Source organism: Anomaloglossus baeobatrachus, chromosome 5 (genome assembly GCF_048569485.1).
Source record: "Anomaloglossus baeobatrachus isolate aAnoBae1 chromosome 5, aAnoBae1.hap1, whole genome shotgun sequence".
In the NCBI taxonomy this organism is placed as follows: Eukaryota; Metazoa; Chordata; class Amphibia; order Anura; family Aromobatidae; genus Anomaloglossus; species Anomaloglossus baeobatrachus.
Window position 1 is genome coordinate 271,704,581 of NC_134357.1, and position 24,154 is coordinate 271,728,734.

The 24,154-nt window shown below is 47.0% G+C and overlaps 1 protein-coding gene across 1 annotated transcript in view; it reads right to left on the reverse strand.

The window, feature by feature from the left end:
• LOC142312737 (uncharacterized) overlaps positions 1-24,154 on the reverse strand; it is an 80,456-nt gene that overhangs the window by 13,006 nt on the left and 43,296 nt on the right. The window contains exons 8-12 of the mRNA XM_075351725.1: positions 6,753-6,865; positions 3,245-3,424; positions 1,099-1,222; positions 197-309; positions 49-111 (exon numbers count right to left, since the gene is read on the reverse strand). Coding sequence (XP_075207840.1) covers positions 49-111; positions 197-309; positions 1,099-1,222; positions 3,245-3,424; positions 6,753-6,865 — 593 coding nt within the window. The remainder of the gene's footprint in view (positions 1-48; positions 112-196; positions 310-1,098; positions 1,223-3,244; positions 3,425-6,752; positions 6,866-24,154) is intronic.

Here is a 24,154-nt window from a genome sequence, read left to right on the forward strand (position 1 = left end):
GATACAACAGCTAAAAAGCTATGAATGGAGCATATAGTGTAAGCTTACTGTCATTGTCATTGCATCTACCTGCTCCTCCTGTGGGACATCGTGATCCTCTTCTAGACTATCCTGGGAATGCAGAAAGAGAAAAATCATTAAAAAACAAACAAAGCTTTAATGTACTGATTCTATTAATGATATTATTTATTGAGACCTCGGCTAGATCTACTTGATGATCCAAAGGAACGGAGTTATTTTGTTGCAAACAGTCCTGGGAATCAAGAGGACTAGGACATCTCTCTGGAAGGTCTACCTTACTGGATCCATCTGTAGGACACACAAGCACAGTGAATGAGTACATTGTTGGTTAGCACATTTTTTAATGTTGGAAATCAGTAGGAGACCAATGTGTCAGATGTTGAATGTTAAAGGGGTTGACCATTTTTCTTGGACATCCCCTTGTTTGCCCCCGTAAAAATAAATAAACTTATACTCATCTCCAGTGCGGCTGCAGTTCCAGGGTTGTCTAAAGTTGTGTTCCCGTGACCATGTGACACTGTTTTGCCACGCGACCAGTCAGCACCGGCTTCCTTCACCCAGACTTTGGACATTTGAGCAGGAAGTCAGCGCAGCCCTCACATCCTGCTGAAATGTCTGAAGGCGGGAGACAGATGCTGGGCACTGATTGACATTGAGTGTGTCATAATGTCACATGGGCCCAGGGAACGCGACTTCAGACATCGCTGGAACCGCGGACTCACCGGAAGGGAGTATAGGCTTATTTATTTCTAACAAGGGGAATGAGTAGGCGTTGTCCAAGTAGTGGACATCCACTATATTGCTGAATTTTGCACAAAATCGATATTTCTTATGCATGCTAAAACTTAAGGTTGCAAAAGTACTGTACTTGTTCCCCATCTCCTTTTCTCATTTTTTTTGTTTTTGCGTTGATTCAAGGATTTTTAAATGGTGTAGAACAATGATAAAATTGGCGCCTGCCTTCACGACAAGGAAATATTGCAAAGGTTTGAGCGCATGCAATAATATCTATCTCATATTTTATCGGACATGATGAATCAAACTGATTTCTCCTTTACTATTACTATCAACTCTTACCCTTTGATATGACTGACTGGTGGTCCTCCATCATGACGTCCTTGTACAGATCCATGTGGCCTTCTAAATACTCCCACTCCTCCAAGGAGAAATGGACAGTGACATCCTGACACCTCATAGGAACCTGACACACAATGATACAGTCATCATCCAGACACTACAAGGCCAATTCATCGAAGCTTGTACGCCACAAAACTGGCGGAAAATATTTTAAAAATCTCACAATTTTGGTGCAGTGCTGGGTTACCCTAAAAAACTTCAAGTTTTGGAGTTTTCACACTACTTTGGATCAGCTCCAATGAAATGTGCAGGGCTTCGGATGGGCCGGGGTAGGATGGGGCACTGTTATGTCCATTTGATTCATGAATAATGGTGGTGGTTTTTTTATGCCAGAAATGCTACTCCAGTCATTTATGGCACGGGGCACAAAACTCAGAAGAGGCTCTAAATTAAAGGAGTTGTCCGACAAACTCCAAAAACATTTTTAAGCTAATCTGTGCTGTATTGTCATAAATCAATCCTACATTATTTATTTTTGTTTTCAAACTGTTGTTCCTCTTGAATTATCCCTTTATTCTGTGCAGTCTTTTGATTTACCTGCAGCTCAACCAAACTTGACTTTTTGTTTTACCTTGGTTGTCAAACTTCACAGTCAGAGCTAGCACCACCCAGCCTCACTGTTCAGCCCCGCCCTCTGCCTGCCCTGTGCACACTCATTGGCTGTCACTATTCTGCCCAGCACTGACCTCTCGGAGAACACAATATATGCACATATAATGTAGTAATGTGCCCCATCCTTGTGCTCATCGTATAGTAATGCCCCAAACCTGTAATGTGCCCCATCCTTGTGCCCATCCTGTTCAACCTATAGTAATGGCTCCTTTCCTGCTCCTCTTCCATCATGTAGTAATGTCCCCTATTCTGCCATACTTCTCACACGCAAAAAAAAAATAAACAAAACAAACACAAATCCTTCTCACCTGTCCTGGTTCCCTCAGTGTCCTTCTTCTGACAGCGCTTTATATCAGAGGACAGATTCCTGGGTGCTGCACAGGACGAGCTCTCCACTGCTGGCCTCTGATTGGCCGGCGGCTGATCACTGTAGTAGCTATATACAGAGCTCCCATCTGAGCAGCGCCGGGGAATCTGTCCTCTCATATAAAGCGCTGACTGCACGGTCCAAGCACAGGCCACGGTCAGTAAGGGAGCTGCTGCCTGCGTGCTGCAAAAAGGATCATGGGCCGCGCTATACAAAGGACAGATTCCCAGGCGCTCTCTATGCAGCTTCCCCAGTGATCAGCTGCTGCCTCTGATTGGCAGGCGTCTGATCATTGCAGTAGCTGTATACAGAGATAGTGTCCGAGAAGCGCCCGGGAATCTGTCCTCTGATATAAACTGCTGTCAGCTGCACCTCCTTGATGAACGCAGCTGGTGCAGGGGCTGCTGCTGACAGCGCTTTATATCAGAGGACAGATTCCCGGGCGCTGCTCAGACTCAAGCCCTTTATGCAGCTTCTCTAGTGATTCGCTGCTGGCCTCTGATTGGCTGGCGGCTGATCATTGCAGAAGCTGTATACAGAGCTCCCATCTGCACAGAGCCGAGGAATCTGTCATCTGTTATAAAGTGCTGTCAGCGGCCCCCAGCACAAGAAGGATCAGGGGCTGCATGCAGCATACCGGCAGCGACTTAGATCACGGCACTATGGGATGTGTGGGGAGGGTGCAGGGGAAGGTGGGTGGGGACTCTATGCGTGTACCCGCCCAGCAGGGCGGCAACATGAAGTGGCTGTGAAGCCCATCAACAATGTCCTGCCCCTGTCAACATGACATCACAGGAAGCAGCAAAATCACAGCAGGAGTGGTCACATGACCGCTCGGAGCCGGGGGAGAGGGGCTGACAGCAGGGCAGGTAGGTGGTTACTATCTACTTACCTGCCCAAATGTAGCCCAATTGTGAAATTACAAAAAAAAGGCAAAATAAGCCGGATAACCCCTTTAAGGGGGTATGTGCCTCTTAATGAATTTGGTGCTCTTCTACACCATCAAGACTAGCATAGCAGAAACGTGCACTACGCCAGACTTGATGAATCGGCTGCATTATACCTGGTGTTACTGTATAATGTCCCAGTATTCCCAGCAGCGCTCACCTCTCCAGTCAGCAGCTCAATCATCTTGTTGGTGATGTCTAGGATCTTCTGATCATTGTATTTCTTCAGTAGCAGGGAGTAAGGAGGGGGATCCGTAATAGGGCTCCATCCCCCTGAGACAAAATGATGGCTGTTTGGGGTAACCTTCTCTCCAGATTTCTTTTTCACAACTGTGCAACTCTGTTTATGGAGGTAGACAATGATTAATAAATATGATAAACATTACTAAAATCTATCACCCCTTCAGCGATGTTCCATTTGTTTTAACAACTAAAAATGCTCTACAATATAATGGTGTGTCATGGCGATCAGGTCATCACATGACCTGGGGCACCACTATTACCAGTGGGTGTCGAATGTAACTAATCCCTTAGATGCCACCGATGATAGCGACTGCAGTATCTAAGCTGTGAGACGATGGAAAGTGTTATTACCGTCACCCAATTACTACAAGCCAATAAGCCATAAGGTATTTATTCCTGCGATGACATATACTATGAGATTTTGTTTTCCTCGACTGTAGTAGTTTTGAATGTCACCATTCATTTTCCCACACTATTTCAAACAGAGGGATTTAAACGCACTCTGGCGCGGAGCGCATCATTCCCCACTTCTATCGGCAACCCCATGACGTGATCACAGGGTGCAGATTGGTTGTCATGACAGCAGAGGCTCATCTGATGACCCCAGTCACTGACATGACGTACTTGCTGTGAACGCCAGCAGAGCCCAGCATTCACAGGAGATCAGCATTTCTGCTGTTCAGAGTGATGATGAAGCTTTGCTCTGAACAGCAAACGCGATCAGACTGGGTCAGCTTCAAGTCTCCTAAAAAGACAAAGTAAAAACGAGAAAGAGGGTAAATTTTTTTTTTTTTAAAAAAAATATGGAAAAAAACAAAAAGCTGAAACAACCTCCTTTTGCCCCACTGAAAAAAATAGGGGCTGCTGATAAGTGTTTGGCTTTACCTAGAAAGAAACGAGATAGGATGATGAAACGTTACATTTATTCCACATACTCTCCACTGATGTCAACACACTTCTTACATTACCAAGTTCTGTAAGCCTAGCAAAAAGAAGGATTTTAGTTGCATCTCAAACCAGGCATCCGTAGCAGCCATGGCATCAGAAATGGTGTGCAATTTGCTACCCTTGAAGTGTTTCTTCAGGTTTGGAAACAGATGATAGTCGGAGGGAGCTAGATCTGGTGAATAAGGTGGGTCGTCAAACAGCTGGAAACCCAGCTCTTCCAGTTTTGCCGTGGTCGCTTGTGCAGTGTCAGCAGAGGCATTGTCTTGCAGCAACAAGATTCCTTTGGACAGCTTGCCGTGCCTTTTGGCCTTCAGAGCTGCCTTCAATAGGTTAAAAAGTTCAATGCAATACCTTGCATTGATGATGGAACCCTTTTGAAAGTAGTCCACTAGCAGCACGCTCTCCTTATCCAAGAACACAAACGCCATCACCTTAGTGGCTGATTTTTGCACCCTGAACTTCTTTGGACGGGGAGAACCACTGTGACTTCACTCTTAACTGCTCCTTGTTTTCAGGGTCATACAAATAAATCCAGGTCTCACCCATAGTGACTAGACGATCCTGGAAGTTCTCATCAGTCCAGAGATGCTAACAATTGGACCGGGAAGTTTTCATTCGCAAGCTTCTGTGATCTGTTGTCAAACATTTGGGGACCCACTTTGCAGATAGCTTCTTCATGTCCAAATGTTCATGGATAATGACACAAACACATTCACGGGAAATCCCTATGATGTCTGCTATTGCTTTAGCTGAAATTCATCAATTCTCCAGTATGAGGTTGTGCACAGCATCGATGATCTCCGGAACAATAACCACTCTCAGTCATCCATGATGTTCCTCATCATTGGTGCTGAAGTGGCCCATTTTAAATTTGGCAACCCAGTTCTTAACTGTGGAATATGAAGAGAATTGATCCCCCAATGTCTGCGAACTTTCCTTGCAGAAACAAGAATTTTATCACTCCTCTGATCTCAGTTGCTGTGAATATCACATTAGACTCAGCCATTTTGTTTTCCCGCATGCGTAGAACACTATTGCCATAAGCAACAAACAAAAAAAAAACCTGAAAACATATTCGACACATAAGGCTTTCATGTGATGTAGCATTCGTTACCATAGAAACAAAAAAAGATCACAAAGACTTAGTAGCAGCCCCTCGTATATACACACATATACATCTTTGGTATCGCTGTGCTCAGAAATGCCCGATTTATCAAAATACAAAATAAATCATTCTGATCAATAAAGGGCATATCGAGAAAAATAATCAAAATTCCAGAATTAAGGGTTTTTTTGTTGACGCAACATTGCAATAAAATGCAATAACAGGCTATCAAAACATTGCATCTACCCAAAAATGGTATAATTAAAACTGTCAGCTGAAGATGCAAAAAATAAGCATCACTGAGCCCTAGATCCTGAAAAATAAGAACGCTACGATTCTCAGAAAACTCAGAAAATGGCGACAAAAGCGCAATTCTGTTTTTTTGAGAAACGTCTGAATTTTTTTCACCATTTAAATAAAATTATAACTATACATGTTTGCCATCTATGAACTCATACTGACCTGGGGAATCATACGGTCTTGTCAGTTTTACCATATAGTGAAAATGGTAAATAAAAAGAAAATAATTTTGGAATTGCATTTTTTTTAATTTTTTTTTTACAATTTCATTGCACTTGGAATTTGTTCCTGTTTTTCAGTACAATATGATGCCTTTCAAAACTACAACTCATCCTGCAAAAAATAAGCCTCATATGGCGATATTGACGGAAAAATAAAAAAGTTATGGTTCTTGAAAGAAGCGGAGGAAAAAATGAAAATGGAAAATCGCCCAGGGTTGAAGGGGTTAATTGATACTTCGAGATTACAGGCTCTACCACACACACTAGAGGTGCTTTGGGGATAAAGAATCATATAGTAAAGTAAGCACTCAAATGAAGACAAAAAGGGGAAATATGCGTTAAGTGAATTTATTGACTGACACACTGCAAAAGGAACCTAACCAGAGCAACAGCACCAACGTTTCGGCATAGAGCCTTTCTCAAGGTTGTTGCATCACTGGTCAGAATAAGGAAACACGGGTCTCGAAGGACAACCGGAGGTTTGCAAATAGAGGTAAGGTTCCACAAGTTTTGCAGAGTGTGCTCGTAGGTGAAGGGGTGACAGGATCACTATGTGAGGTGAATGGACGCTTGCAGTGGAGGTCCGGAGCTGGCACAAATGGCAGGGCGAGTGGCTGCAGCGGCTTAAGGGGTTAATTGAACTGTGTGAAGGGCTGTTTATTGCTCATCGAGCTGACAGTTGTATTGATAACAATTTAGGGTACATACACATATTATTTTTCTTTTTTTGAGAGGGGGGGGTGGGAAGAGGACTGGTGACCAAAAAACAACACCCTAGTGTTTTCATTTAAAACAAAAAATTGTCAAAATAAGGGGTTAAATAGCGATGACAATGATTACGAATCCCTCACCTCTCCGGTCAGCAGGCAGATAATCTCCAGGGTGAGGTTCAATATCTTGTCGTTCGTCCTATGCCCATCCGTGTCCATCCTCACTGTTTTGAGGAGGAAGCTGAGAATAAGACCTCACCAGGAAAGACTCTGGATAGTAAAAAATTAAGAAATAATAGCTTTATTATAACTTGTAGAACAGCTAATTGTTAACACTGAATGGGAACGATGACATAACACTCATGAGACGCACAGTCTATGGCCAGTCCTAACGCTCACCCAACTATACAAGCACAGGACACGTCTCCACCACCCCATGAGCCTGCCAATCAAAAAGCTGTACATTTCTGTAACTTTATTTGCCTGTATTTCAAAAACTATACATCCAAATCTGACAACTAAAGATATGTATAGAATCAGTATGATAGTACGAGTATAACACTGGCTTTAAGTTATATAAGAAAATCCTAGTGATTGGTGTGTGTTAATGATGAGTGAGCACTACCATGCTCGGTACTCGTAATGATTAGTGATGAACGAGTACTACCCAGCTGGGGTGCTGTGATACCAATGTGATATGACTGAAGAATGAGTGTGATTAGATAGGGATCATAATCAAAAGATATAGTGATCTCAGATATTATTTGATCCATCAATAATTCAGTATCAGAAAGAGGTGTCCTCTGGTTGAACCTATTTTACCATAATGAAGAATACGTGTCAGACAGATCTTGAACAAACCACAATTATGAAGTAACGTTTACAGTTCCACTTACAGGAAACTCGTGGTTAGCTTAAAACATGTGTAAGGAAACTGGCATGTAAAATTTACGGCTCATTGCAATATCTCCAGGAAATTGTGGTTGGCCAGTGGTCAGCTGGCAAAATGTGCAGGAAGCTACTGGTGCCCATACCAGCTTGTGGTCAAGTTACATGAACATGACTCAGCTGTCACATGCTGGTCACCAATTCACCACTCAGTGCACACGACGTACAAAGTTTCCTATAAAAATAAAGGATTTGCTTAATGATTAGGGACATTTTCCAGGACGCTCAAGTGGATGCACTATTCCTGTGATGCAAATACCATGTTGTTTCCTTCTCACTAATCGAGTCCCTCCGATGAGAAAGGCGTGCTACAACATACGGTAATGATGATGCATATTTCTGCTATTGTATAAGATTCTATGACTATAAAGTAGTGCTAATGCCTATGTACCATTGATTATTCATCTGCTATTAAAATAAATAGTATCTTGCTATAGAGAATCTTAGTATTCGTGCCTGATTAGGAGATCAGTGAGTGCTTCGTAAGTACGGGCTTTCAGCCCCATTTTAGGAGAATTTAGCAAGACATAAATTGGCGTAGTCAGCAGGATTACTTCTATAAGAAGTAATTAACGATTTTTTGTAATTTAGAAATTAAAAACATATATTTGGTAAAATTTCCAGATTTTTTTTTTTCAATCTTTTTCCATAGTGTCAAAATGTTCAGAAAACGTAAGGATAAATGTTAAGGAGATTGTTGTGGAGATCCCCGGCTGGACTGAGGCTCCCTACAATCTTATAGCACATGAATTGGTCAATTGTGGATTGGCAGAACAATGGCAGGATAAGCTCAAGGGTAGTGAACATACTGATATTGTGAATGTACTCAGTAGTGTCCCCGTGAAAGCAGGTGATGTAGTGTCTTGTGGATTGGCAGAACAATTGCAGGATAAGCTTAAGGGTAGTGAAGCTACTGATGTTGTGAATGTACTCAGTAGTGTCCCTGTGAAAGCAGGTGATTTAGTGTTTTTAGGACGGCGCATCTGGATTTTGGCAAGTGCATATCGCGAGATGCATGAGCATAATCTAAAGATGCAGAAGAAAGGTTCCCAGATGGAACAAAAGAGGATAGAATTAGGTGGCCAGAAAACAGTTCTGGAATGTAATACCCGACTGTTGGAAGGATAAATTGGAACATTATCAGAATGTGGCAGAAAAAGCTGCCGTAAAAATTGCTCAAAATAAGTAAAAGAAAAGAAGAGGAAAAGTAAATAAAACCAAAAGTACATAAGAGTATCGCCTCAGCTTCTGTAAACTGGGATCCCGATACTTGGGATGGGGATGTGTGGGATTCATCTTCATCATCTGATGAGAATTACCATAAAGGGAAGATTCAGGCTAACCCAGTAAGGATAGGACAGAGAATGAGATCATCCGGAAACATTGGGGGATGGTCAGGGAAATCTGCAATATGACGAAGATGGTAATGCCATCACAAATGAGAGTACGATTCCTCATGTAAAAAAAAAATCGAGTAACCATTGAAGATTACTCTCAAGGAGAAGTTGATAGCATTTTAACACAGTTTAGACAAAAACCAGGAGGAGAAATTCCCTGGTTGGCAGGGTGCACGATCTCGGAGGAGGTGGAGTGCAATTTGACGCCGGAGACGTGGCAAAATTTGTCACCATGTCTCGGGACCCAGTAATTCAGAGGTCAATAAAAAATTATTTTGTTGATCATAATGAGCATAGTACTCAAAACTTAATCATGATCCTAGCCCAGACCTGGGCAAGGGGCGGCCCGCGGGCCACATCCGGCCCGCCTACTCTCTGTGTCCGGCCCGCCTGGCTCAGGGCGTCCTTGCTGGCTGGTCACTGATGAGGGGAATCTGACCTGTTGTCCGGAGCTCCAGGCTCCGGGAGGCGCGTGGTCAGATTGCCCTCATCAGTGCCCGGGCAAATGCCGGGGCCCTGGAGAGCTGGGGGGGCTCACTCGGCCTCGTCAGTTCTGGTGCCCCTTGGCCGGGGCCCACTCGCCTTAGTTCTGCTGTCCCCGGGCCGAGTTCCGGGGACCGCAGTCCTCGGCAGGAATCTGCGGCGCCGTCCCTTTAAAGGAGCAAAGACTTCCTGGTTGAACTTCATCTGTGGGCGGAGCTACCGGCCGGCGTCCTGCTCATCCCACAGATGAGAGTTGCAGTGCCAGCCAGCGACCCCCAGCACAGTGCTTCTTTCCGGCTCTGTGTGGGCCCCCTCTCCACCGTGACCTGAGCGGTATGTGCCCTCCCCACCCCCCGATTTATGGGCCCTGGTGAGCTGTATGGGCTCTTCTCCCCCCCTAGGTGTATTCCCTGCAAACCCCCCAACCCCCCCCACCTCCCCGGTGCCGTATGTGCTGGGCCCCAGAGCCGCGTGTGTGTCTGTCTATATGTATATATGTAGCAGAGCTATGTGTGTCTGTATGTAGCAGAGCTATGTGTGTCTGTATGTAGCAGAGCTATGTGTGTCTGTATGTAGCAGAGCTATGTGTGTCTGTATGTAGCAGAGCTATGTGTGTCTGTATGTAGCAGAGCTATGTGTGTCTGTATGTAGCAGAGCTATGTGTGTCTGTATGTAGCAGAGCTATGTGTGTCTGTATGTAGCAGAGCTATGCGTGTCTGTATGTAGCAGAGCTATGCGTGTCTGTATGTAGCAGAGCTATGCGTGTCTGTATGTAGCAGAGCTATGTGTGTCTGTATGTAGCAGAGCTGTGTGTATGTATGTAGCAGAGCTATGTATGTAGCAGAGCTATGTGTGTATGTATGTAGCAGAGCTATGTGTATATGTATGTAGCAGAGCTATGTATGTATGTAGCAGAGCTATGTGTGTATGTATGTAGCAGAGCTATGTGTGTATGTATGTAGCAGAGCTACGTGTGTATGTAGCAGAGCTATGTGTCTGTATGTATATATGTAGCAGAGCTATGTGTGTATGTATGTAGCAGAGCTATGTATGTATGTAGCAGAGCTATGTATGTATGTAGCAGAGCTATGTGTGTATGTAGCAGAGCTATGTGTGTCTGTAGCAGAGCTATGTGTGTCTGTAGCAGAGCTATGTGTGTCTGTATGTATGCAGCAGAGCTGTGTGTCTGTAGGCATGTATAATGTGTATCTATGTATGTCAGTGTATATGGCTGTATAGATGTGTCCGTTCTATATGTATTTTTGTGATTTTGTCTTTAAATATGTATGTGTACGTATGTGTGTCTGCGTGTTGATCGGGCCCACTGGGACTCTTCCGCCCGGGGCCCACAAAAACCTGGAGCCGTCCCTGACCCTCATCACACGCTGCGTGTCGGGCAGGAAACAGAGGACAGATCCTGAAGCTCCGCACAGTGTAGGCAGCGGAACGCAGGAATCTCTCCTCTGTTCCTTGCCCGACACTTTTCTCTGTGACACACGCGCGCCCTGATATCGTCAGTACGGCGCGCGTGTGTCATTTGAAAAGTTCCCGCCCGGCAGGAGAAGCTGCAGAGGCGGGGGCCGTATGGAGAGAGGCAGCGGCGGGGGCTCCTAGGAATACAGCGTCGGCGCAGCCTGGCCATGTGAGCGGGGGTCTCGTACGGAGGTGTCTGAGGACGGGAACGATAAGAAGAGAGGTGAGTGGTTACTAGTAACCTGCGGGGACAATGGGGGCGGGCAGGCGGGGGGCTGGGGGAGAGAGGGGTAACTTTTGACAAATATTTGGGGTGTAGTGGTTTAGTATATGGGAATGTAGTTTTACAGGTGTGGTATATGGGGGGGTGTAGTGGTGTAGTTTTATAGGTGTGTAGTGGTGTAGTATAATAGAGGTGTATATAGCAGTGTAGTATAATACTACACCCCTATATACACCTGTATTATACTACACCACTACACCCCTATATACACCTGTAATATACTACACCCCTATATACACCTGTATTATACTACACCCCTATATACACCTGTATTATACTACACCCCTATATACACCTGTATTATACTACACCCCTATATACACCTGTATTATACTACACCACTACACCCCTATATACACCTGTATTATACAGGTGTATATAGGGGTGTAGTATAATACAGGTGTATATAGGGGTGTAGTATATTACAGGTGTATATAGGGGTGTACTGGTGTAGTATATTACAGGTGTATATAAGGGTGTAGTGGTGTAGTATATTACAGGTGTATATGGGGTGTAGTGGTGTAGTATATTACAGGTGTAGTGGTGTAGTATAATACAGGTATTTATAGGGGTGTAGTGGTGTAGTATAATACAGGTGTAGTATATAGGAGTCTAGTATAATACAAGTGTCGTATATAGGGGTGTAGTGATGTAGTATAATACAAGTGTAGTATATAGGGGTGTAGTGATGTAGTATAATACAAGTGTAGTATATAGGGGTGTAGTGATGTAGTATAATACAAGTGTAGTATATAGGGGTGTAGTGATGTAGGTGTAGTATATAGTGATGTGCTGCAGTTTATTACAGGTGTAGTATATAGTGATGTAGCATATTACAGTTGTATATAGGGGTGTAGTGATGTAATATATAGTGGTATAGTATATAGAGGTGTAGTTTATTACAGGTGTAGTGTATACTGATGTATATTACAGGTGTAATATGTGGCGGGTGTAGTGATGTAGTATATGGGGATTGTGTGTGTGTGTGCATGTATACATTGTGTGTATGTGTATATATATTATACGCGCACAGTATATATACGTGTTTGTGTGTATATATATATATATATATATATATATATATATATATATATATATATATATATATATATATATATATGTAGAACCGAGTTAATTATATTAGTCCGGCCCTCTAAAACCATCCCAATTTCTCATGCGGCCCCATGGGAAAATTAATTGCCCACCCCTGTCCTAGCCCATGCTTTTCTGGACAAATATCCATCAGAAGCAGACTTTCCTATCAATGATAACCTTGGTATACCTTAAAAGATGGTATGGAAAGGCTGAAGGAAGAAGCAATGAGGAATGCTCTTCCTCTTTTGGGAATGGATGATGATTATCTCCAGTATCCCTTTGACAGCCAGCATAAGAAATCGGCTGGTTAAACATGCCCCTCCAGCATACAAAACAGTTATTTTAACCTTAACTGTAGCGCTGACTGGAGAATTAATCGGTGTAGTTCTAGGGAGGATGAGGGAGTTACAGGATATGGGACAGTGGGAAAACCGTCCCCTGGAGGCCATCTTGGTAACAGTAAGCCCAACAATCCTGATTGGAAAGAGAAATCAGTAGGGGAGGATGAACGTCCCTACGTCAATCTTAGCATACATTGTAAAGGGGGAAATGTTCAAAGAGTCCCAGCTTTGATTGACACGGGGGCGGAGGCTACTTGAATTCATGGAAACCCAGAAAAAATAAAAGGACCTCGAGTAAAAATTGCTGGACTAGTTGGTCAAGTGATCACCGGGGTTCAGACACGGGTAGCTTTGAAGATAGGTAATTTACTTATCAAGAAGTATACAGTGCTGGTAGTTCCTATACCAGAATATATTTTGGGAATTGATGTCTTAAAAGGGATGGCTCTTAATCTAACAGAAGGAAAATTCTCCTTTTGGGTTAAGTCTTGTCATAAGGAAATGCGACCGGTGGTGGTAGGCAAAGTCAAAATGCCCCCTGTACATGTGCCTCCGGCTACAAAAATGGTAGCTATGAAACAATATCGAATACAAGGAGGTCACAGAGAGATAGGAGAAACCATTAAAGAATTGGTAGAAACTGGGGTAATGCGCCCTACTACTACCGCATGGAATAATCCTGTCTGGCCAGTTAAAAAGAGTGATGGCTCCTGGTGCATGACAGTTGATTATAGGGAGTTAAACAAGAATACTCCTCCTTTGACAGCTGCAGTTCAGGATACAATAACGATTGTGGCAAATATTCAGACTCACTCTGGAACTTGGTATGCAGTAATTGATTTGGAAAATGCTTTCTTTACTATACCTATAGAAGAGAAGGCTCAAGATCAATTTGCATTCACTTGGTTAGGGAGATAATATACCAGGTTACCCCAAGGATGGCTACATAGCCCCACAATCTGTCACTGGACGGTGGCAGAGCATTTGGATGGATTTGATCTACCATCAGAAATGCAGATCTCACATTATATCGATGATATGACATAATGATACAAGCACACGATGAGCAAAGTGTGAAAGATCAATTGACAAAACTGGTTGCTCATGTGGAGTAAAGGATGGGAAATTAATGATGCCAAGGTTCAAGGACTGTCTCAGGTTGTAAAATTTCTAGGGATCCAGTGGCACAAGGGGCACAGAGAGATCTTGCCCAATGCCAGAAAGAAAATTATCAATTTTCCGGTCCCTAAATCCAAAACAGGAGACTCAGTCTTATATTGGATTGTTTGGTTTTTGGAGACAACATATCCCTGATTTGGGACAAATGTTGACCCTTTGTACAAAGTAACGTGGAAAAAATATGAGTTCCACTGGGGAGAGGAACAGAAAAATGCGTTTGAGATGGTCAAGGAAGTGTGGCAAGACATTGAAGAGATTATTCAATCTACCAAGACCACTGTATTTCATGTCGATGCTCATGTCTCTACTAACTCACTTGAAAGTTTAATTCAGAAGCAGATGAAGTAGCAGCCATCAGACAAGTCAGTCCAACAGTTGACAAGGAAAAAAGAGGCATGGTTGCAAGGTACAACTGTTTGGGCACACCAGAAAGAGCGACACCTTATTCCGCAGGTTTAGACCTCAGTACATTGGAAACTTTCGTGGTACCCCCAGGTAAGGTAAAACCAATTTCAACAGGATTGGGTTGCCAGATGCCAAAGGATCATTATGGTCAAATAGCCACTCGTTCTAGTCTAGCATTAAAAGGAGCCATATTGGTGGGAGGGGTAATAGATGCAGATTATCAGGGAGAAATCAAGGTACTGCTGGTAAATTTGGGAAATGAACCTTTGATTTTGGTGAAACACCAAAGGGTGGCTCAGATGTTGATAATTCCAATAAATTTGTCTGAGATAAGAGAAGGAACTACCCCGGCAGAATTAACAATACGGGGTACTAAAGGTTTTGGATCCTCTAATATTACAAATGTAGGAGCAAAAGTATCGATTCAAAACCTCCAAGGACCGCCCTCAGAGGCAGCGGTAATAGCGGTCGGAAAAGAGCGTACTCTCCTGATAATGAGACCAGGAGTGGACAAGTGGGAATATATTCCACAAGAAAAGAAGGGAATTTTGTTACTTACCGTAAATTCCTTTTCTTCTAGCTCTTATTGGGAGACCCAGACGATTGGGTGTATAGCTACTGCCTCCGGAGGCCACACAAAGCATTACACTAAAAAGTGTAAGGCCCCTCCCCTTCTGGCTATACACCCCCCGTGGGATCACGGGCTGCTCAGTTTTAGTGCTAAAGCAAGAAGGAGGAAAGCCAATAACTGGTTTAAACAAATTCACTCCGAGTAACATCGGAGAACTGAAAACCGTTCAACATGAACAACATGTGTACCCGCAAACAAACCAAAAATCCCGAAGGACAACAGGGCGGGTGCTGGGTCTCCCAATAAGAGCTAGAAGAAAAGGAATTTACGGTAAGTAACAAAATTCCCTTCTTCTTCGGCGCTCTATTGGGAGACCCAGACGATTGGGACGTCCAAAAGCAGTCCCTGGGTGGGTAACAAAATACCTCAAGTTAGAGCTGCAAGACAGCCCTCCTCTACGAGGAGGCCACTGCCGCCTGCAGGACTCTTCTACCTAGGCTGGCGTCCGCCAAAGCATAGGTATGCACCTGATAATGTTTGGTGAAAGTGTGCAAACTCGACCAGGTAGCTGCCTGGCACACTTGTTGAGCCGAAGCCTGGTGTCGTAATGCCCAGGACGCACCCACGGCTCTGGTTGAATGGGCCTTCAGCCCTGAAGGAACCGGAAGCCCCGCAGAACGGTAGGCTTCCAGAATTGGTTCTTTGATCCATCGAGCCAGGGTGGCTTTAGAAGCCTGCGACCCCTTGCGCTGGCCAGCGACAAGGACAAAGAGTGCATCAGAGCGGCGCAGGGGCGCCGTGCGGGAAATGTAGATTCTGAGTGCTCTCACCAGATCTAACAAATGTAAATCCTGTTCATACCGGTGAACCGGATGAGGACAAAAGGAAGGTAAGGAGATATCCTGATTAATATGAAACGAGGATACTACCTTAGGGAGAAACTCCTGAATGGGGCGCAGCACTACCTTGTCCTGGTGGACCACCAGGAAGGGAGCCTTGGATGACAGCGCTGCTAGCTCAGACACTCTCCGAAGAGACGTGATCGCTACCAGAAAGGCCACTTTCTGTGATAGTCGAGAGAGTGAAACATCCGTCAGAGACTCGAAAGGCGGCTTCTGGAGAGCAACTAGTACCCTGTTCAGATCCCATGGATCTAACGGCCGCTCGTACGGGGGGACGATATGACAAACCCCCTGCAGGAACGTGCGTACCTGCGGACGTCGTGCTAGACGCTTCTGAAAAAACACCAATAGCGCCGAGACTTGCCCTTTAAGGGAGCCGAGCGACAAGCCCTTTTCCAACCCAGATTGCAGGAAGGAAAGAAAAGTAGGCAATGCCAATGGCCAGGGGGACACTCCTTGTACAGAGCACCAGGAAAAGAAAATCTTCCACTTCCGTGGTAGATCTTAGCAGACATGGGCTTCATAGCCTGTCTCATGGTGGCAACGACCCCTTGGGATAATCCTGAGGACACTAGGATCTAGGACGCAATGGCCACACAGTAGGTTCAGGGCCGTAGAATTCAGATGGAAAAACGGCCCTTGGGACAGTAAGTCTGGCCGGTCTGGTAGTGCCCACGGTTGACCGACCGTGAGATGCCTGTCGCCAGAGCTCTTTGATCGTCATGAAAACCGGGACCTTGCTGTTGTGCCGATTCGTGAAACCCGTCCGGGTGCAGAGACCATTCTCCTGCGTCCACGCCCTGGTGACTGAGGAAGTCTGCTTCCCAGTTTTCTACGCCCGGGATGTGAACTGCGGATATGGTGTATGCTCTGTCTTCCACCCCTAGCAGAATCCGGCGGACTTCCTGGGAGGCTCGCCGACTGCGTAGTCCGCCTTGGTGGTTGATGTATGCCACCGCTGTGGATTGTCCGACTGAATTCGGATCTGTTTGCCTTCCAGCCACTGCAGGAAGTCTTGCAGGGCAATATACACTGCCCAGAGCTCCAGACAATTGATCTGAAGAGTGGACTCCTCTGAAGAGAGTCCTTGATCGTCTGAGAAAGGGGGACGTTCCTGTGTAGGGACATCGACTTCCCCTCCCATTAGCGAAGAATGTTCTATTGAAGTGGACGCAGATGAAACTGCGTGAAAGGGACTGCCTCTGGATGAGGTGTCTCCTTGAAGGAGAGACTGCACCCCCGTCTGTAGTGACCGCTGTTTGTCCAGTGGAAGCTTCACCATCGCTGAGAGAGTGTGAAACCCCAAGCTAAGATATGCCAGCGATTGGGTTTAACTTTGAAAAGTTGAGGACCCACCCGAAACTCTGGGAAGTCTCCAGCGCCATGTTCAGGCTGTGTTGGCATGCCTCTTAAAAGAGCGCCTTGACAAGTAGATGGTCTAAGTAAGGGATCACAGGGTGACCCTGAGAGTGCGGGAGTGGTCCCACTGCTGCCATGAACTTGGTGAAAACCCGTGGGGCTGTCGCCAGACCGAAGGGTAGGGCTACGAACCGAAGATGCTCGTCTTCAATAACGAATCGTAGCAAACGCCGGTGCTCTGGAGCAATCGGCACGTGGAGATAAGCATCCTGATGTCTATTGATGCTAGGAAATCTCCTTGAGACATTGAGGCAATGACGGAGCGGAGGGATTCCATCCGGAACCGCCTGGTTTTCACGTGCTTGTTGAGCAGTTTAAGGTCCAGAACGGAACGGAAGGAGTCGTCCTATTTTGTCACCCCGACCAGATCGGAGTAAAAAGTGTCTCTTGTTCCTGAGGAGGAACCGGGATTACGACTCCTACTGCCTGCAGAAGAGCCTCGGCTCGGCCGGTGAGGAAGTTTTTGCGACAAACTGTCTCTCACCCACCGGCCATTGACCTGTGGCAGTTAAATGTCGCTAAAGCGGGGGAGTCTGCCACCGACCGCGGACGCGGAGAGAGAGGGCTGAAAGTCATGAGGAAACCGCCTTGGTAGCGGTTCCTCCGGCTGCCTTCTCCGGGCGTGATTGAGCCCGCCAGGAACCTGCGCCCCTCTGAGCCTTTAGAGTCCTGTTGGACGAGGGCAATTGGGACGTGCCCGAGCCTGGGAAGGACCGAAACCTCGACTGTCCCTTCTCCTGATGGGTCTTGTTTGATAGCTGGGGTAAGGAAGAATCCGTACCCTTGGACAGTTGAATGATTTAATCCAACCGCTCACGAAACAGTCTGTCACCAGATAAAGGCAATCTGGTTAAGCACTTTTGTGGAAGCAGCATCTGCTCCAATCCCTTAACACTAGGAGCGTAACAACACGGAGTTGGCAGACGCCACTGACGTACGGCTCGTAGAGTCCAGGACAGCATAAACAGCTTGAGTCGCAATGCCGACATTGCGAGGTGAAGGACGCTACTGCGGCCAAGATGTACATGTGACCGCGTCCCTCTGCGCAATACTAGCTGAAATAGCTTGGAGTGCCTCTATGGCTGCGAATGCCGGGGCAACCGACCCGCCGATAGCTTCATAGACAGATTGCAACCAGAGGGCTATCTGTCTGTCAATGGCATCTTTAAGTGAAGTCCCATCTTCCACTGCAACTATAGATCTAGCCGCAAGTCTGGAGATTGGGGGATCCACCCTTGGAGCGCTTGAGCACGTCAGGGGGGAAGAGACAACGCGTATCCTCAATACGGTTGGAGAAACGCTTATCGGGATAAGCGTGGTGTTCCTGGACTGCTTCTCTGGAGTCAGAGTGACCAGAAAAGTACTCAATATACGCTTGAGATACCGAAATAGGGATTTCTTCTGCTGTGAAGCTGACCCCTCCACTGGAGGAGTTGAGGGAGAAATACCCAACCTTCCATTGATGGACGCTATAAGATTATTCACTGTAGCGTCACCATCCGGTGTATCCGGATTGAGAGCGGTCTCAGGATCAGAGTCCTGAACAGCTACGTCTGCATCATCATACAGAGAGTACTGTGATGAAGTCGAGGGCCGTTCTTAGGGAGCTCGCTTAGGCCGTCTGGGACTGTCGTCCGTGTCAGAGCCTGCACCCTGGGATGCATGGGACCCTCCTGGAGCCATGATTTGTTTCGAAATCAGGGTGGCCAGGGGCATTGAATCAACATTGCCCAAGGTCTGTCTGGACTGCAAAGTCTGTAAGATGTTAGTCATAGTCACAGACAATATATCAGCGGAAACTGCAACTCCGTCCCTGTCCCTGGACAGGGATCACAGGTGGTTCTTTTGGCCACCTGTAGCAGAGACCCCGTTGAGTAATTGCACACACTGGGGGTCCTGGAACAGTATCGCATGCAGTACAAGCAGCATAGAAAGCCTGTGCCTTGGCACCCATGTTTTTTTTTTTTTTTTTTTTTTTGCTGTTGCTGTCTAGCCATCTAGGAGCATTAGCCAAGAATAGCGACCGTACAGTGCAATGTATAGCATACAAGCATGAAGTACAATAAACACTTCAGCACATGCAGTACAAGGAGCATAGAAAGCCTGTGCCTTGGCACCTTTGCTTTTCTGCTGCCGTTGTCTAGTTATTCAGGAGCATTAGCCAAGAAAAGCGACATACAGTGAATGTATAGCATACAAGCATGAAAATAACCACTGCAGCACATGCAATCCAAGCAGCATTGAAAGCTTGTGCCTTAGCACCCTTGCTTTTCTGCTGCTGTTGTCTAGTCATCAAGGAGCATTAGCCAAGAATAGCGACATGCAGTGAATGTACAAGCATGAAAATAAACTCTGCAGTACATGCAATCCAAGCAGCATTGAAAGCTTGTGCCTTAGCACCATTGCTGTTTGCTGCCGCTGTCTAGCCATCTAGGCGGGTAGACAGCCAAGAATAGCCCTTACAGTGCAATGTAAAGCATACAAGCATAAAGGACACATGACACTGCAGCACATGCAAGACAAGCAGCATATAGAGTCTGTGCTTTAGCACCCCTGATCTTTTGCTGCTGTTTCTAGGTCTGCATCCTGAATAGCGACCGTACAAAAGTACAACAGGACACTTCGGCATTAGTGGGTCAGCACTTTAGTTGCCGCTTACCGCCCGCACAAAGCGGGTGTGTGGCGCCGGAATCCTGTGCTGGTAGCTCAGCGCTTGTCTCCGTTTTCCCGCTCTGCGTGCCGGAATGGCTGCCGGCGTCCAGAGGAGAGGGGCGGGCCGAGGGCGTGCCCGAGACAAGAGCGGGAACCCGGCGCCCACTGTGTCTAGTGAAGGGGGCTGGAGATGCAAATAAGGCTCCAGCCCTCGGCGCTGCTATAGAACAGCGTCTCTCCCTTTCCCTGAGTGACAGGGTGGGGGCGGGAACGAAGCGGCGCTAGGCCGCAAAAGCCGGGGACTAAAGTTAGAAGCGCCGCCGCCGTAAAAGCGCGGTCGGCGCGTCCCCGGCGCACTACAAGTCGCAGCTGCGCCGCCGCTCCAGGGGCGGTCGGCGCGGCGGTCCCCACACGTAAAGTCCCCCAGTAATCTGCAGGGACTATAAGCCCAGCGCACAGCGCTACAGTCCCCGGCGCACTAGCACACCCAGCAAGCCTGGAGTGTGCGTGGCCTGCCATACGGGGACACAGAGTACCTGAAAGTTGCAGGGCCTTGTCCCTGAACGGCACTCCCGCTCCACATCCAGCAGGTTCTATGGGTCTGTGGATGGAGCCCGGCCTCAGGGCTTGGTGGCCGGAAAGATCCCACTTCCTCAGAGCCCCTCAGGGGGATGGGGAAGGAAAACAGCATGTGGGCTCCAGCCTCCGTACCAGCAATAGGTACCTCAACCTTACAAACCGCAAGTGGGGTGAGAAGGGAGCATGCTGGGGGCCCTAGTATGGGCCCTCTTTTCTTCCATCCGATATAGTCAGCAGCTACTGCTGACTAAACAGTGGAGCTTATGCATGGATGTGTGCCTCCTTCGCACAAAGCTTGAAAACTGAGCAGCCCGTGATCCCACGGGGGGTGTATAGCCAGAAGGGGAGGGGCCTTACACTTTTTAGTGTAATGCTTTCTGTGGCCTCCGGAGGCAGTAGCTATACACCCAATCGTCTGGGTCTCCCAATAGAGCGCCGAAGAAATGTTATTTATGAGAATAATAGTGTATCTCTATTTGCAGATGGTGTTGTAAATAAGAGGAATCCATGGTATCGGTTACTGGAAAGAGCTCGATAGTGATGAGATGGAGAAATTCCTGTGTTTGATGTTTGCCTCTTTGGTCGTTGGATGGACAAGTCTACATCAGGAGGAACCTATGGCGAATAAATTTCTGATGCACCATCACATTTTAACTGATGCTCTGAACAGTAGTCAACACACCGATTGCTGGATCTGTACACATTCTCCGGTTACAGCCACCAGTATCCCTTATCTGGCTATCCCGGTATCGATGGAGGAAATCCTAAAGTGGAAAAGTTGTTCTGATCAGCTTGCTGATAAAAGACACTCGAAATGTTCGTCTATGGAATACTACAGTACCCATTCCCGTAGTGGGATGGATCAATCTTCCATGGTGGCAAGGCACTTTGAGTGGAACAATCACCAATTTACAATATCTGGCTTTTAAGGGAGGAATTTCGGTACCAAGAAATAAGACTGGACTGACTAACCGGGGATTCCTCTCTATGAAGAATGTAAAAATAAGTTTTGGGACAGCTATAAATACTGTAGATGCTTTTAAACCCAGCTTAGTGGAAAGGACAATTCATGATATGTTATGGCCTTATGCCAATATGTTCATAAATGGGACTAGTGAAACTTGTAGTAACATATCGGGAAATTGAATGTGTAATGATTCCTCTGAATATCGAGCAAATGCCAAAACACATGATATTCAAGGGAGCTTTTCAGATAATATTGCTTTTAGTTTTAATATACATAGTAGTGAAAGTGATTATATTTGTGATTCAACGTTTATCCAAACAAACCAAGAAATCAAAATTTGTGGTAAACAATGCCTCTTTGTCATGGTATGTTGTTTTCCGAGTGATCTTCCTCTAGTGCAGGGGTCTCAAACACGCGGCCCGCGGGCCGCATGCGGCCCTTCAGGTGGCTTCTTGCGGCCCGCTGGCCCGTGGACCCGGTAAAGATGGCGACCGGTGCAAGAGGCCGCAGCCGCTGCAGAACACAATAACAGCCGCCTGCCAATCAGAGGCAAGCACCTGCTCCATATGACCTCAGATGCTTACCTGTGATTGGCCAGTGGCTGTTGTGCAGTGAGAACTGCTCTGAGTGCTCTGCACCCGCCGGCAGAATGTTCAGCAGTGACAGGCAGTAGCTGTGATCATTATCGGGTCCACATGCCTGCGTGCTGCTGAGCCGACGGAGGATAGGTGAGCAGAATGTTTTTGTGTGTTTCTGCCGCTGGCTGAGCCTGCACAGGGGGTGTGTGTGTGTGTGTGTGTGTGTGTCAGCTGAGGGTGCAAAGGGGGTGTGTGTGTGTGTGTGTGTGTTTCTGCTGCTGGCTGAGGCTGCACAGGGTGTGTGTGTGTGTTTCTGCTGAGGCTGCACAGGGTGTGTGTGTGTGTGTGTGTCAGCTGAGGCTGCACAGGGTGTGTGTGTGTGTGTGTGTGTTTCTGCTGCTGGCTGAGGCTGCACAGGGTGTGTGTGTGTGTGTTAGCTGAGGCTGCACAGGGTGTGTGTGTGTGTGTTGAGGCTGCACAGGGTGTGTGTGTGTGTGTGTGTCTGTTAGCTGAGGCTGCACAGGGTGTGTGTGTGTGGGTGTGTGTGTGTGTGTGTCAGCTGAGGCTGCACAGGGTGTGTGTGTGTGTGTGTGTGTGTGTTTCTGCTGCTGGCTGAGGCTGCACAGGTTGTGTGTGTGTGTGTGTGTGTGTTAGCTGAGGCTGCACAGGGTGTGTGTGTGTTGAGGCTGCACAGGGTGTGTGTGTGTGTGTCTGTTAGCTGAGGCTGCACAGGGTGTGTGTGTGTGTGGGTGTGTGTGTGTGTGTGTGTCAGCTGAGGCTGCACAGGGTGTGTGTGTCTGTTAGCTGAGGCTGCACAGGGTTTGTGTGTGTGTGTCTGTTAGCTGAGGCTGCACAGGGTGTGTGTGTGTGTGTGTGTGTGTGTGTCTGTTAGCTGAGGCTGCACAGGGTGTGTGTGTGTGTGTGTGTGTGTGTCTGTTAGCTGAGGCTGCACAGGGTGTGTGTGTGTGTGTTAGCTGAGGCTGCACAGGGTGTGTGTGTTAGCTGAGGCTGCACAGGGTGTGTGTGTGTGTGTGTGTGTGTGTTAGCTGAGGCTGCACAGGGTGTGTGTGTGTGTGTGTGTGTTAGCTGAGGCTGCACAGGGTGTGTGTGTGTGTGTGTGTGTTAGCTGAGGCTGCACAGGGTGTGTGTGTGTGTGTGTGTGTGTGTGTGTGTGTTAGCTGAGGCTGCACAGGGTGTGTGTGTGTGTGTGTGTCAGCTGAGGCTGCACAGGGTTTGTGTGTGTGTGTGTTAGCTAAGGCTGCACAGGGTGTGTGTGTGTGTGTGTGTGTGTGTGTGTCAGCTGAGGCTGCACAGGGTGTGTGCGTGTGTGTGTGTGTGTGTTAGCTGAGGCTGCACAGGGTGTGTGCGTGTGTGTGTGTGTGTGTTAGCTGAGGCTGCACAGGGTGTGTGTGTGTGTGTGTCTGTTAGCTGAGGCTGCACAGGGTTTGTGTGTGTGTGTGTGTCTGTTAGCTGAGGCTGCACAGGGTTTGTGTGTGTGTGTCTGTTAGCTGAGGCTGCACAGGGTGTGTGTGTGTGTGTGTCTGTTAGCTGAGGCTGCACAGGGTGTGTGTGTGTGTCTGTTAGCTGAGGCTGCACAGGGTGTGTGTGTGTGTCTGTTAGCTGAGGCTGCACAGGGTGTGTGTGTGTGTGTCTCTTAGCTGAGGCTGCACAGGGTTTGTGTGTGTGTGTTAGCTGAGGCTGCACAGGGTTTGTGTGTGTGTGTGTTAGCTGAGGCTGCACAGGGAGGGTGTGTGTGTGTGTGTGTGTGTGTGTGTGTGTCTGTTAGCTGAGGCTGCACAGGGTGTGTGTGTGTGTGTCTGTTAGCTGAGGCTGCACAGGGTTTGTGTGTGTCTGTTAGCTGAGGCTGCACAGGGTGTGTGTGTTATCTGAGGCTGCACAGGGTGTGTGTGTGTGTGTGTCTGTTAGCTGAGGCTGCACAGGGTGTGTGTGTGTTAGCTGAGGCTGCACAGGGTTTGTGTGTGTGTGTCTGTTAGCTGAGGCTGCACAGGGTGTGTGTGTGTGTGTGTGTGTGTGTGTGTGTGTGTGTGTGTGTATGTGTGTGAGTTGAGGCTGCACAGGGTGTGTGTGTGTGTTAGCTGAGGCTGCACAGGGTTTGTGTGTGTGTGTGTGTGTGTTAGCTGAGGCTGCACAGGGTGTGTGTGTGTGTGTGTGTGTGTGTGTGTGTGTTAGCTGAGGCTGCACAGGGTGTGTGTGTGTGTGTGTGTGTGTGTGTGTGTTACCTGAGGCTGCACAGGGTTTGTGTGTCTGTTA